This window comes from Platichthys flesus, chromosome 12 (assembly GCF_949316205.1).
Source record: "Platichthys flesus chromosome 12, fPlaFle2.1, whole genome shotgun sequence".
Taxonomy (NCBI): domain Eukaryota; kingdom Metazoa; phylum Chordata; class Actinopteri; order Pleuronectiformes; family Pleuronectidae; genus Platichthys; species Platichthys flesus.
In genome coordinates, this window is record NC_084956.1 from 16,724,292 (window position 1) to 16,737,699 (window position 13,408).

A 13,408-nucleotide genomic window follows, 5' to 3' on the forward strand; every position below is an offset into this window, starting at 1 on the left:
AATGGAAAACAAGAAGAAACTCTTTTAAAAGTGGGACTCCTGTGAGTCCTATGTAGTGCCAAGTGTCATGTTTTCTGAAGGTTCAGGTGATCAATCACCTTTCTCAGTGGAAACCAGAAGTTGCACAAGAGAATTTTGCTAACATTAGTTTAAAACAACAGACAGGCATAAAATGTACAACAAGCGAGTTCCCAAAGTTCCTGCTCAAATTGGAATTAGGTTACATTCCCTCGTTTTCTTACCACCGCTTAACAGCTCATTGTATCAGGCGAAGTTCTGTTGATGACCCACAAAAAACGAACCGTGGGTCGAAAATAATTTCATGTGTAAATAGTGGTATTTGACCTCCAAGGACCTTTCATTTGCTGCAAACCAGCACTTCTGCAGGGCCCCTGGAGGAATGAAGAAATGCATGTCCTTTAGGGTCAAGTAAGCTAAGGGTCCAATTATACAGCCAGAAAATGCCAGTGGTTTACACACGGGTCATTTACTTCATGAAGTGCATGAGGTCAAACATGACAGCAGCTAGAGAGACTTTAGTGCAGAACAGAAGTGCTGTTTGACGATGAAAATTATAATACTTGATGACTATAGACAAGTCTCAAACACTAATAGTTACTTAACAGCTTATTTGAACAGGAAAACAAACTAATAGCATGTTGAATATCTCCACTCTGTAATTTGATGTAAACAAAACATTTACGCGCTAAAACATTTGTGCAGACAAAAAAAGAGTTTGATGAGTTTATGGCTGGCCCCAAGTTCAGTCTTCACCTCCATCAGTGTTTGCATGCTACTCCCAGGGGTCCTTGATCCAAAACATCGTAAGAGGCTGCCTATTCAGCCCATTCACATCAATGCATGGATTTAACATGGGGTAGAGAGGCTCTGTGCACTGCACACAGAAGGAGTGAAGCAGCGTCATTGCATCAGCATCGTAGAATGACAGCTCCCCCTTCTGGAGATTGGTCTGTATGCCCAGCTTCCTGACTCTCTTTCCCACTGACAGCTGCTTCTCCTGGTTATCGTGCAATGCCAGGTACTGCCCGTCCCCATGGTAGATACACCAGGATGTGTTGTTCACGCGCAGTCTTGAGGAAGTCTGACTTGTTCCATCTTTTTTATCCACCGGCCCAGTAGTCACACCTATCAGCCAGTAGGGTTTCTCCTGGACAATGATCTCCCAGTAGTGCTGGCCTGAAGCGAAACTCTCGCGAGCCAGGACACTGTACAGGGAGTCATAGGGTTGAGGGCTCTGAGCCTCACTGACAGGCTCTCTCCTCCAGTAAACCTGCTTCCCATCCTGGGTTATTTCCAGTTTTGGGTGAGCTGTCATTGAGTCCAGAGCAGGAGAACTTTGATCTGCAAATACAAAGGTTCGTTACACAACTAAAGAGATAGTGGGGGTTTTAGATTGCTCAATATTTGTTTCCTCACTTACAAGACCACATTCGTGGAAAGTGTTGGGACAGAGCCACTGAGAGGTCGTCTACCAGTCTCTCTACTGTTCTTAGTTTCTCTGGGTCACAAAGGTCCTTGTCTACTTCCTTGATTGGTGCTAAATCCAGAGGGTCACTACAATGGAAACTGAAAACCATTAGAGGGCATAACTCAGACCAAAAGATGCCAGGTTGGATTCAAAAGAGAGGAATGATATACTGACCAAAGATTCTTTGCTGTGATTTGCTGTTGACAATAAAAAGGTAATGTACAAATGTGAGTATTGCAATCTCAGAACATGTTGAAGCTGCATTTGCACAACACTTTCACATTGTCACAAGTAACGCAGTGTCTTCACGTTCCTACCTGCAGGAAACGCAGATCATTTGTGTCCTGGAGGAGCGACTTACTGGATGCTCTGAGACTATCTATCTCTTTAATCTGGGCCTCCATCATGCCCCTCTGGGCTTCCAGCCACTCTGTCATACATGTCTCCTCGGCGTCTATAACCTGCATCATCAGACGCTCATCGCCATCCAGCACGACACGGATCCTGCTGTACTTGTCTGAGATTCTCTCTCTGAAATCTGCAGCAAACATCTAGGAAATAAAGAATTTTAAATAAAGTGAAGGGGGAATTCTGTGCATAAAACACCAATGGTTTAACAGCACTCTTTCATGTGGATCGCACCACTGTTTGTGTGTACAGTGACTCCAAGTCCTTGATGGCGAACTCTGCCTCACTTCTCCTCTTCAGCAGTTGGTTCATAGTGGTCTCTAGCATGCCCTAAAGATAGAAAAATAACAGGCCTATAGAAAGGGGGTACCCAAACAAGAAAATTAAGTAATCATCATGTCATTTGAAAGAAAATAAAGCACACTTGCTAATGACGAATCAATGCTAACTGATATTGAATGGGCTGTTTACTTGACTTGTGTTGATTCACTGGAGCTACATCAGAATTACTTCTTGTCATTACTGAGTCCTCCTCAAACAGTTCTCCAATAAACAAAAACGTTTTATTGTTTTATTTTTTACAACAATTTTACGGTGCAGAGTGATGTTGAAAATCTTTGTATTCATCCTTCCCTGTTTCATCTGCAATGAAGGCGTTATGTGTCCATGATCAAATAGATCCTGTTTTTTCTTATTATTTACTTTTTCAGAAGTCAGTTGATTAATTAACATAATCTTCAGACCCAAGGTTACTACTTTTCAAAGTCAACCTCTGTAATTCAGCTGAATACAAAGCACTGCATCAACAAAACCACCATTGTGCTTTTACTTTGAAGAAAATTTGCTAAGGAGGGAGTGATTCCATTAATGTTAATTCATGTGTTGAGATCAGCACCTGTGACACCTGTGAATACCTGTATCAGTCCAATATGGTGAAATGACAAATATATCCAATTGTCAAAATGATCTAGCAGTCCCTAATTTTCAACCACTGCTGTCGGCTATCTGACTATTTGTTTCAGTTGTTATAATGTCTTGTGAGTCCAAATTGGATTTCCAACAATACACATACCAAGTGTGAAACTGAGTACATGAACATTTCCTGACAAATTTGAGCCACAGACAGACAGACAGAGATTTGTCGAATTAGCAGATTGATGTTCACCTTGAAGTGTGCGCAGGCCTCGTGGAGCTGAGACGCCTTGTGGTTCTTGTGCACGCCAACCAGCACGCACAAACAGCACACAGGGACCTTCTCCTCCATACAGAAGAGCTTGAGCTCGTCACGGTGCTCCCTGCACTTCAGAGACAGCGGGTCTCCTGTCACCTCCACAACCGTGTGCTCCCTCAGAGCTGACCTCTGCTCGTGCAGCAGGAAGTGAGCCTGGCACAGTGAGGCGTCACACGTCAGACATGTCCTCACGGCCACCGATGGCGTCTCTATACAGTGATCACAGCGGACGGTTGAAGGTGGTTTGGGGGCCCTGCTCAGAGCTGCTCCCTGTGGCTGTGCTACTGGTGGCACGTCTGTGGTGATGTCCTTCACTTTGCTCTGAAGAGTGGTGTTTATCTCCACAGTCAGCTCAGTGGGGAGGAATATCTGACACTCGGGACAGAAGTGGGGGCCTTCATTACGCCCATCGGTTTCCCAGACAGTCTGGATACAGGTGAGACAGAAGTCGTGTCCACATGGGAGTGTCACTGGATCGGTGAAGACATCCTGGCAGACGGGACACTTCAAGGTTTCCTCAACAGTCCCCATAGCTCTTCTGGCCCCTGTTATGGCAGCTCAGTGTGTTCCTGTGCTCCTGCAGCCTTCCTGCTCATGAATGTTTCACAGGCCTCTCTCGGCACGCACACGCCACTCATGTGCCTCAGTGTCAGATTACAAAGGATGAGTTGATTGTGATCCAGTGGTCATTTCAAACCACTGACTCCAGGCGTCCATGCAGGCACTTGAACAGCACATTTTCAACAAACTGGATTAAGAAAAAATAAATATCCACTTATTACTTTCATATAAAAAGATAATGGAATCTCGTTTAATGTGAAGGTTCATTTTTGGAAAAGTGGTTTCACGAAATGATTTGAACTAAAGGGGAATTTGCCCCTTTGCCAGGGGCTTAGCCTTTATCAGAAAATGGAACTTAATCCCAGAAGTGCAATTTATTTTCACAGCCTTGTCAGTTCAAATAAATAAAACTAAATTGCAGAATAGATGTATGTGCATGATGCTTTAGCAAGTGAACCTTGACCTTATTCGTCAGAAACTTTAAAGAACATTTAGTTATTTTGATCACTTCAGCGCTATACAACCTGTTATTCACATATTCAATTTTTTCATAAACTAATGTGTTTATGCTGTTTATTTAATTGATCGAGATCTTTACATTTTAAGGGTGAATCAATTTTTTTTCATAAATCATAATTGAAACACAAATATCCGATACATACATTTCAATTATTTCCTCTCGTCTTTATTGACTAATACAAAATAAATGTATCTATTGAAGTACACATTGTAGAACAACATATGGAAGTTTAATACAATTCTAAGGCATCAATAAAGTGCAGCAATATTTCACATTTATCATTTTCATACAAACATACCACGAATTCCTAGTTCGACATTTACTCTTAATGAATCATTCACCAACACTTTACTCCTCCATTATGATTCTAAATACAACACTGCATTTACGCTCTTATCCTCGTACTTGTTCTTCCTACAGCGACTCCAGCGTCCGCCCATCGAAGGTGCTATTTTCCACGTACGTAAAAACCCTACACTTTCTATGTAAAAGACGAGTCTCGCGCGAACGTATCCACACATCTCACGTACATGTCCTTCGTGAATAGCTCAGTTGTGGCGCAGCTTCACCAACGTGTGCTGTGGATGTGGCAGCAGCAGCGGCGGCTCATTCTCGCCGGGTCGGATTGACTACGTGTCCCACTGCAGTGCTCTCACCAGCGCGGTTGTGGTTCTTTTGAGTACATTTTCACATCGTCCGGTAAGTTGTCATTTGGTCAAAACCCGTATCACGTCCATTTTGTGGGAAATAACAGCGAAGCGAAGCAACGAGGGAGCTCGTGTTTGCTAACGGTAGCTAACACCAGCTAACCACATGGATCTTTTGACAGCAATAACATGACACAACTAGCCACAGTCTGCTAACAGTATTAACTCACCTGATAACAAAGCGGGCTTCTCATATATCAGAGGGATTTTCTGTGCGTATAGTGCTAAGCTACTGGGTCAGTGTTACAAGTTCGAGTACCATCACTGATCAATGCTAAACATTATGATCCATAATGCAAAGCTTTGCATCGAGATCAATGTGAAATGCTAACGTCATGTGTTTTTCCTCTTTATTTTGTATCCATAAACTGCTATATATACATATATATATATATATACATATATATATATATATATATAGTTTTAGTTATGTATTGTATTATGTTTGACTTCTCTTATAATTGGCTCCTTCTACCTTGCTTTTATTCTAATTGAACTGTTGTCACTGCTGAGCTGACCTGCTGCTTCTTGTCCAACACCTTTCATTCTAATATTGACCCTGTGTTAACTTGCATATATGTCAAATAGGACTTGGACATGATATGCTCTGTCTATCATAAAATAAAGTTTCTTCTTTGTTTTGATGACAGCTGCTCTCTTCCGTCAGTGTCATGTTGGCTAGGCTGGCATTGTGCTCTGGCCTGCCCTCCAGAAACTGGCAGTCAAAAGTCTCCTCAGTCTCCATCAGAGCGTATTCAAAAACCAAATGTGAGTCTCCTACCAACCTCTTGTCCGAACTGCGTGCTGTTCTCACCATCTCTCTGCTATGTAAACTATTATGGTGTTCGCTGATATGATATCAAATCTGACAGTTGTTGTTCTCTGCAGTCTCACTTCCACGTCCCCATGGGAAGTCTTTTGCCCACCGCAGTGAGTTAAAGCAGGCCAAGCGCATCGTCGTGAAGCTGGGCAGTGCTGTGGTGACTCGCGGGGATGAGTGCGGCCTGGCACTGGGGCGACTGGCCTCAATAGTAGAGCAGGTAAAGCTACACCTAATCAAATACTGCACACTCAAATCTGTTCGTTGAGCTATAAACTAAATTCTGTGACTGTTGTTTCATGAGATATATTAGTGCTTGTTTTAATATCACATTTATTACAACATTTATAAAGAATCTAGATCTATGGGTTGAATGTGGCCCAATGTTTCAAACCATCTTGGAACTTGCAAGGCAAGTGCTTACGTGGAGTCAACCATTTGTGATTGTGATCAAAAGTGGGCTGCCCCCTGCCACTAGCTGGCTGAAACACCTGTGCTAGCAGTTCAAACAGCTCTGGACCATTCTGTTTCTTAGACACAATTAAGCCCTGGGTGCCTAAGGACTAGCCGCATGAAGCAGAGGTTCAAACGTTCAACTGCCAGGGTCTATATTCTGAAGGGAGTTTTTAATTTTATATCCAGGAAGGGGCACTTCAGCTACATCTAAGGAGTGGAGTTCCACTATAATATTGTTGTTAAAGAGAATTTCTTTTTTTTGCGTGAACTTTTGTGGGATCACCACATGTAATAAAGCAGAAATCCTTCGTCTAAGGAGTAATCTTGGCCTTGAAAAAGGAAATTGAATGTTCTTGTCTCTGTGACCTCTCAGGTGGCTGTGCTCCACAATCAAGGGAGGGAGATGATGATCGTCACCAGTGGTGCTGTGGCGTTTGGGAAGCAGAGACTGAGACATGAGATCCTGCTGTCTCAAAGTGTCAGACAAGCCTTGCATTCTGGACAGAACCAGCTCAAACAAATGGTGAATAATTGTCGCATTATAACACAAAATATAAGATAAGCATTTGATAAATGTTGTTTATCAACTTTAAGTTTAACCTTGTGAAATATCTTGGTTTTTCAGTCAATTCCAGTTTTGGAGGCAAGGGCGTGTGCGGCTGCAGGGCAGAGTGGTCTGATGGCGTTGTATGAAGCTATGTTCACTCAGTACAGCACCTGCACTGCACAAGTATGTACTACAGTTTTCTTTTCTATCATAGAATAAAATGCTGACAGCAAATTACGTAACTATAACATTATTTTCTTTTAAACAATTCTTTAGATTCTGGTCACCAATCTTGATTTCCATGACGAGCAGAAGCGTGGCAATCTAAACAGCACGCTCCATGAACTTCTACGGATGAACATAGTTCCCATCATAAACACCAACGATGCTGTGGTTCCACCCCCGGTTCCCAACAGTGACCTACAGGGCGTAAATGTAGGTATCTTGTGAAGGGCATGCTGGGAATAATTAATGTGGGCTAGAATTGTAATGGTGAGAGGATTTAAGCATGCATTGTTCTTCTACTTTATATTTTCATCCTCACTAACATTTTGCTTCTTGGTCATTTAGTTTCATTTAAATGGCTACTTTGTTCACAGTTAGATTTTCCTATTATAATTGCCTTTATGTCTTGCACAGATTTGCTTGTGTTATCACCTTTTGATGAGAACATATGAACATATGTTGTTTTTGCAGCTTAATGGGAGTGAGAGGCCTTTGTTGCATGGTAGCAGCTCATAAGCTGTTTGTTATTCTACAAGAGAATATGAGATGCAGAGATTTTCCTTTTGGAGTGTTGACATTTCTGTTTATTTTACAGGTAATAAGCATCAAAGATAATGATAGCTTAGCTGCACGGCTGGCTGTTGAAATGAAAGCAGATCTCCTGATTGCCCTGTCTGATGTTGAAGGTAGATATAACCACCAAGGATTTATTTTGATCTATGTATAAACTTTAATATTAGTTCACTTTATTTGCCATTATATGTTTTCTAATGAATTTCTTATGATTATGCGCAAAAAATATACCAAACATGTGCAAGGTAAACATTTTTAATGTGGTGTACATATAATGATAAAATCTAAAGTTGGCAAAACAGCCCAAATGGTCCAGGACTCATTATCAGTCATATTGAAAAAATTCTGCTGTACATACTATCAATGACCGCATGTCTGCTTTGGTTATCTGAACGATTAAAAAGGAGGAAAAAATCTATCCTACAGGTTTATACGACAGTCCCCCAGGAACAGATGATGCCAAGCTTATTGATATTTTCTATCCTGGAGACCAGCAGTCGATCAAGTACGGCTCTAAGTCAAGAGTTGGCATCGGTGGCATGGAAGCCAAGGTCAGTATGACAGAAAGTATTTGATCTCTGTGTGTAAACAGGCCGGACTTTGTCGAATAATGAAAAAGTTATTCTCAATGATGTCAGGTGAAAGCAGCCCTATGGGCACTGCAGGGCGGGACGTCTGTTGTCATTGCCAATGGCACACATCCTAAAGTCACCGGCCACGTCATAACAGACATTGTGGAAGGGAAGAAACTGGGCACCTTCTTCTCAGAAGTGAAGCCTGCAGGTAGTGTGTAAAACCATCATGAGTGAATATTCTAGCTACTTATTGCCTTTGTGGTTTCATTTTTAATGCTTCTATTATTGACACTACCAGGTCCAACTGTGGAGCAGCAGACAGAGATGGCGCGACATGCAGGAAGGTCTCTGGCTTCTCTGCTTCCTGAACAGGCAAGTTTCTTATTACCAAAGTGTGGTCTTAAAGTGATGTATTAAAATACCTCGGGGTATGGATATAATAATTATAATGATACTAAGATTGTTTTTGCAGAGAGGAGAGATCATCTACTATCTTTCTGAGCTGCTCACAGAAAAGAAAGATGAGATTCTCAGCGCCAACAGGAAAGACATGGAATTAGCAAATGAATCAGGTACAGAGAAGAAATGCTGATCACCATAATCCTCAGCTGCATGCACCTGGTTTACTATGCCTCTGTTTGTTGAGAGAAAAAAAAGAAACAATGACTTCATCCAAAATTGTATCCGATGAACACATTGTTTCTTTGTTTCATTGTATATTTGAATTGGTTAAATCCAATTCATTATATTTATCTATAATCATTAGTAGAGGCCATATACCTAAATTATTGAATGTTATCATTCATTTGTCACTGTTTTTCCCTGCCAGTTGTCTTAGATTATTATGAAGGAGGAAGAGTTACATGTTCAAACAAATTGGATGACGTGGAAAATTTGCCAAGACCTGCTGTAGTTACGGAACACTGCACTATGCACTTTGTGGGTTACGTGCTTTTAGATCTCAGACATAAACAGCATAAATGAGAGGCTTAGTAAATCTTAGTACTAGATAATCAAATATATGAACTATACATCAACCACAGTGATGGAGATGCACATCCACAAAGTTTTTTTTCTTTGTCTTTGAAGGTCGTTTCTCTCAGGCTCTGATCGACCGCCTCAGTCTGTCAACAGTCAAACTAAACAGCCTCGCCATTGGCCTCCGTCAACTCGCTGTTTCCTCCAAGGACAGCGTGGGTCGGGTGTTGAGGAGGACCAGGGTGGGCAACAACCTGGAACTGGAACAGATCACTGTCCCCATTGGTGTGCTGCTGGTTATTTTTGAGTCACGTCCTGATTGTCTCCCACAGGTGAGTCAAGCACAACACTTAGTCACCATTAGCTGCTGGTTTGGGAGACATGTATTATTTTCTACTCTCGCCTAAAGTCAATAAAGTCACATTTTCATATGTTTAATATTGTATTTCAGGTTGCGGCTCTGGCTATTGCCAGTGGAAATGCTTTGCTCTTGAAGGGGGGTAAAGAGGCTTCCAACACCAATAAAATTCTACATCAACTAACCCAGGAAGCACTTTCCATTCATGGTGTGACCGATGCCATTCAACTGGTAATACTGAAGGCATTACATTACATAAACATAATAGCTGTGTCCTAATTTAGGGCCTGCACCCTCTGAGGATCCGGTCTACACAGTGTCTGCTGCATCCTTCATCGTCTGCGTAGACCACGTCGGTCTGGTCTTATTATTGTGACACCAGCTTGTCCTTGCAGCCCTTACAGCTGTCACTTAGCAACATCGCTATGGACGAAAAAACTTCTTCGGTTGATTAAAAATATTGAAAATATGTTTTTTATCATAGGTGACCTTAGCTGTTTGGTTAAGTTGAAGCCAGTATTTGCATTGAAAAATGTATTCTTCCTACGTTTTCACCTTGCCTGCTCTGGGAAGGAAGCATTTGTATGTCGCATTTGAAGGAGCCTAGTCTCTTTGCTGGGATGCAATCAGTCTTCAAATGCAGCCTCCAAAGGATGTGGCCCCCAGAATAAGACACAGCTAGTTTTCATATTTAACATGATCTCAATATACAGTCCCATATTCTGTAAGAGTCTTGAATTGACTGTGTCGTGCAGGTGAGCACACGTGAAGAAGTTGAGGATCTGTGCCGACTTGATAAATTGATTGACCTGATCATTCCGAGGGGCTCGTCCCAGCTGGTCCGGGAAATCCAAAGAGCAGCGAAGGGTATTCCTGTGCTGGGCCACAGCGAGGGAGTCTGTCACGTCTACATAGACAATGACGCCAGCGTTGACAAGGCCATTCAAGTTGGTATGTGTTTCTTTCGTATTTGGTCACACATTAATTCAGTTTTTTGAATTGGTTTTTACTTTGCTTGGTTGTGTGGCCCAGAACTGCTGAATTTATTCATTAACCTATGTTTCATTTTAGTCAGAGACTCCAAATGTGACTACCCTGCAGCCTGCAATGCCATGGAGACACTTCTTATTCACAGAGATTTGTTGCGAACTCCTATATTTGACCAGATGATTGATATGCTGAGAGCAGAACATGTGAGAAACTTCCAAACACTCTCTAACATATGCACAACTATTACACATAGAATTAGAGTGCATGGTGGAATGTTTTTATATTTGTTGATCGTTAGAGCTCCAGAAACTGAAGAGTTTGGTCATTTAATTTGGTTTATTTTTTTCCCTCAGGTCAAGATCCACGCAGGTCCCCAGTTTGCGTCCTATTTAACTTTCAGCCCATCCGAGGTGAAGTCTCTGAGGACAGAGTATGGGGAGCTGGAGTGCTGCATTGAGGTGGTAGACAGCATGCAGGATGCAGTGGACCACATCCACAAGTACGGCAGCTCCCACACGGATGTTATTGTTACAGAGAACGAGGACACAGCTCAACAGTTTCTGCAGCAGGTGGACAGTGCCTGTGTATTCTGGAACGCCAGCTCTCGATTTGCTGATGGCTACCGTTTCGGTCTAGGTAAGTACAGCACCAGACATGGTTTTATTTCTCAATGTAATCTGAGAGAAATGTGAGAATAAACTGTACATCCTCTCATAAATGGTATTGAAGTACCACTGTTTTGAAATAAGGTCAGACACATTCATCTTATTGTACACATTTTGCAGGAGCTGAAGTTGGAATCAGTACGGCACGGATACATGCCAGAGGTCCAGTGGGTTTGGAGGGGCTTCTGACCACCAAGTGGATCCTTCGAGGGGAAGGGCACACTGTGGCTGACTTTTCTGAGCAAGGCAGTATGAAATACCTCCATGAAAACATCCCCGTCATCCAGGGGACTTTTAATTAGTGGTCAAATCAAGGAGCCATCGCCAGGAGTTGAGATAACTGAGGTTTACCCAGTTATATAAAGGTGTGTGTCTGCAAGAAGCACTTCATCTTTTCAGCTGCTGCTCCACCAGCTGTCTAAATCCATTAGTTTGGTGTAGATCTGAGGTGTATCTTACTGGACAACCAAGATGCTGGTGATGTGAACCTGTGAACAAACCTGGGAATCAAAACAAAAGAAATGATAAATACCCATCTCCTGATAAAATAACTGGTGGTCCCATTACTGATAACGTAAACAAGGTATGTGTGTATGTTTGTGTGACAGGAGTAACAAATCATGCAGACAATGCTCTTTCTCCTGAAAGGTCATTTTTTTGTAGTAGCAGAAAGATAAATCATTGGCCCAGCTGTGATTTTCTAACTTATTTTTCTAAAGGAAAACCCCATCCTTGGTGATCTTGTTTGTTGCAGGATCTCAGTTCACTTTTATTTTGCTGTTGTTTTTGCACAAATTTAATAAATATGCTGTACATTTCTTAACTCATGTTTTTGTGTTTCATCTGTCACTGTTATTAAAAACCTTCTTCAGAATGCCTCAGGTTTACAAACACATTTAGTGTATTGGGATCCTTTAGATATTACTGCCACTGAGTAGGTTATTTTTGCCTGAATTCGTTTTTTTGTTTTTGTTTGTCTGTTAGTTCGCAGGATTACCCAAAAATAATTTTATAATAATATTTTTTTAAATATACATAGTGTGAGATATTTTGCAGAGTTTTAAGAGTTCGGTATGTTTCCAGCTTGAAGATGACAAAGAAGGGCTATTGAACCCGGGCCGTTCTTGTTGGAGAACGGCTATGTTACTAGGCCACCCACTTGCTGGGGGTTGCATGAGGAACTAAGGACTATAACATGGAGAAATTATCGTGTGTGTGTTCGTGTCATTCTACGCTGCTTTTGATACACACTTCAGAGGAAACATTTTATACTTTACTACATATATTTGACAGCCTTACTTAAAAGTTCCTTTTATATTTTGGGAGTTTAACAGGGGGGTGGATAGGAGCCGCTTGGCTTTCCTTGGCACGGCACGGCGTTGGCGCGTGACTTTTTAGCCCAACCTCAGATAATATGAACGTGTTCACCGTTCAAATTCATTATTTGTCATTGAGTTGCGGTCAGTTCATCGTTCTCATAAAAACGAGCGTGTTCAATGAACGCGTTCTTTTGAACTGTTCATGCACACCACTGCTGTCCAGACCACAGTCTATGGTCCAGACAAACACTACTCTCAAATATTTGCTACCCTTGCACATAGAACTTTACTTTATCATTTTTATTATTAATTTATTCCATCTACACCCTTATTAAACCATTTAGGACAGAGACGTGCAGACTTGAAAGGGCTGGAGGCTGTGAACTGGTGACGCCAGTGAGTGGGCGGGGTTTTCCGGCCCGCAGTACTTGCACCCGGTCACCGGGAAACTCGGCTGTCATCTGTCCCACAGCAAAGATGGCAGAGAACAAGTCGTTCACCATCGTAGAATATTTCGGCGGGGACGACGGCTACCGCTGCGGTTACTGTAAAAATGAAAAGGGAAACTTTTCTCATGGTAAGTGTCTGAACGAAGCGGCTGAGAAACGCAGCTCGTCCCTGTTACAGAACAGATCTGGCTAATGCTAACTACCTAGCTTCCGTCTACTCGCTGGACACAAGTGACCGGTTTTTAAAGGGGGGGCTGGTTAAACTAATGTTAGCACTGTGATGCTAATGTCACAACAAGTAACAGCTAATGCACCGACAGTTGAAGACACAGTGAGAGCACGTGTCAGTCTGCGTTACCCTCATGTTACTTGGATGATGTTGGTCACCAAGCTAAGTTTGTAGCCGCTAGCATCGTTCAGCCCAACTGTTTTAAGAGACAGATAAACAAGCAGTATTAGGCTGCTGTATTTATTTGTATTGTAGCTCAGTTGTGCAGCAATGTTTAACTCAAGACTAACGCTGCAATGTAAATTATT

General features: G+C 42.1%; 3 protein-coding genes and 1 long non-coding RNA gene across 7 annotated transcripts in view; 3 read left to right on the plus strand and 1 right to left on the minus strand.

The window, feature by feature from the left end:
- Positions 1-446: 446 nt before the first annotated feature.
- Positions 447-3,659, minus strand: LOC133965933 (tripartite motif-containing protein 14-like). Its single transcript, XM_062400538.1, has 6 exons — positions 3,063-3,659; positions 2,132-2,227; positions 1,807-2,040; positions 1,664-1,686; positions 1,442-1,575; positions 447-1,362 (listed from the first exon to the last, which is right to left on the minus strand). Exons 1-6 carry the CDS (start codon positions 3,657-3,659, stop codon positions 794-796), a joined length of 1,653 nt encoding a protein of 550 aa, XP_062256522.1. The 3' UTR covers positions 447-793.
- LOC133965934 (uncharacterized) lies at positions 1,223-2,863 on the plus strand. Its single transcript, XR_009923903.1, has 2 exons — positions 1,223-1,703; positions 1,813-2,863. It is a non-coding gene; the product is annotated as an uncharacterized LOC133965934 (long non-coding RNA).
- Positions 3,660-4,758: 1,099 nt separating the features above from the next.
- LOC133966305 (delta-1-pyrroline-5-carboxylate synthase-like) lies at positions 4,759-11,926 on the plus strand. Its single transcript, XM_062401176.1, has 17 exons — positions 4,759-4,908; positions 5,567-5,684; positions 5,805-5,956; positions 6,566-6,715; positions 6,818-6,922; positions 7,016-7,174; positions 7,560-7,650; positions 7,964-8,088; positions 8,176-8,320; positions 8,411-8,484; positions 8,585-8,684; positions 9,202-9,422; positions 9,542-9,679; positions 10,204-10,399; positions 10,520-10,641; positions 10,792-11,074; positions 11,224-11,926. The coding sequence occupies exons 2-17, from the start codon at positions 5,588-5,590 to the stop codon at positions 11,403-11,405; spliced, it is 2,340 nt and encodes a 779-aa protein (XP_062257160.1). The 5' UTR covers positions 4,759-4,908; positions 5,567-5,587; the 3' UTR covers positions 11,406-11,926.
- A 902-nt stretch (positions 11,927-12,828) lies between these two features.
- Positions 12,829-13,408, plus strand: part of LOC133966240 (arginyl-tRNA--protein transferase 1) — a 50,412-nt gene continuing 49,832 nt past the window's right edge. For 2 of the 4 annotated variants that reach the window (XM_062401059.1, XM_062401060.1), the window contains exon 1: positions 12,830-12,999. In XM_062401059.1, coding sequence (XP_062257043.1) covers positions 12,900-12,999 — 100 coding nt within the window. In that variant the 5' untranslated portion in view covers positions 12,830-12,899. Of the gene's footprint in view, positions 13,000-13,408 lie in introns of all 4 variants that reach the window. The other 2 variants (XM_062401061.1, XM_062401058.1) reach the window with 2 other exon arrangements.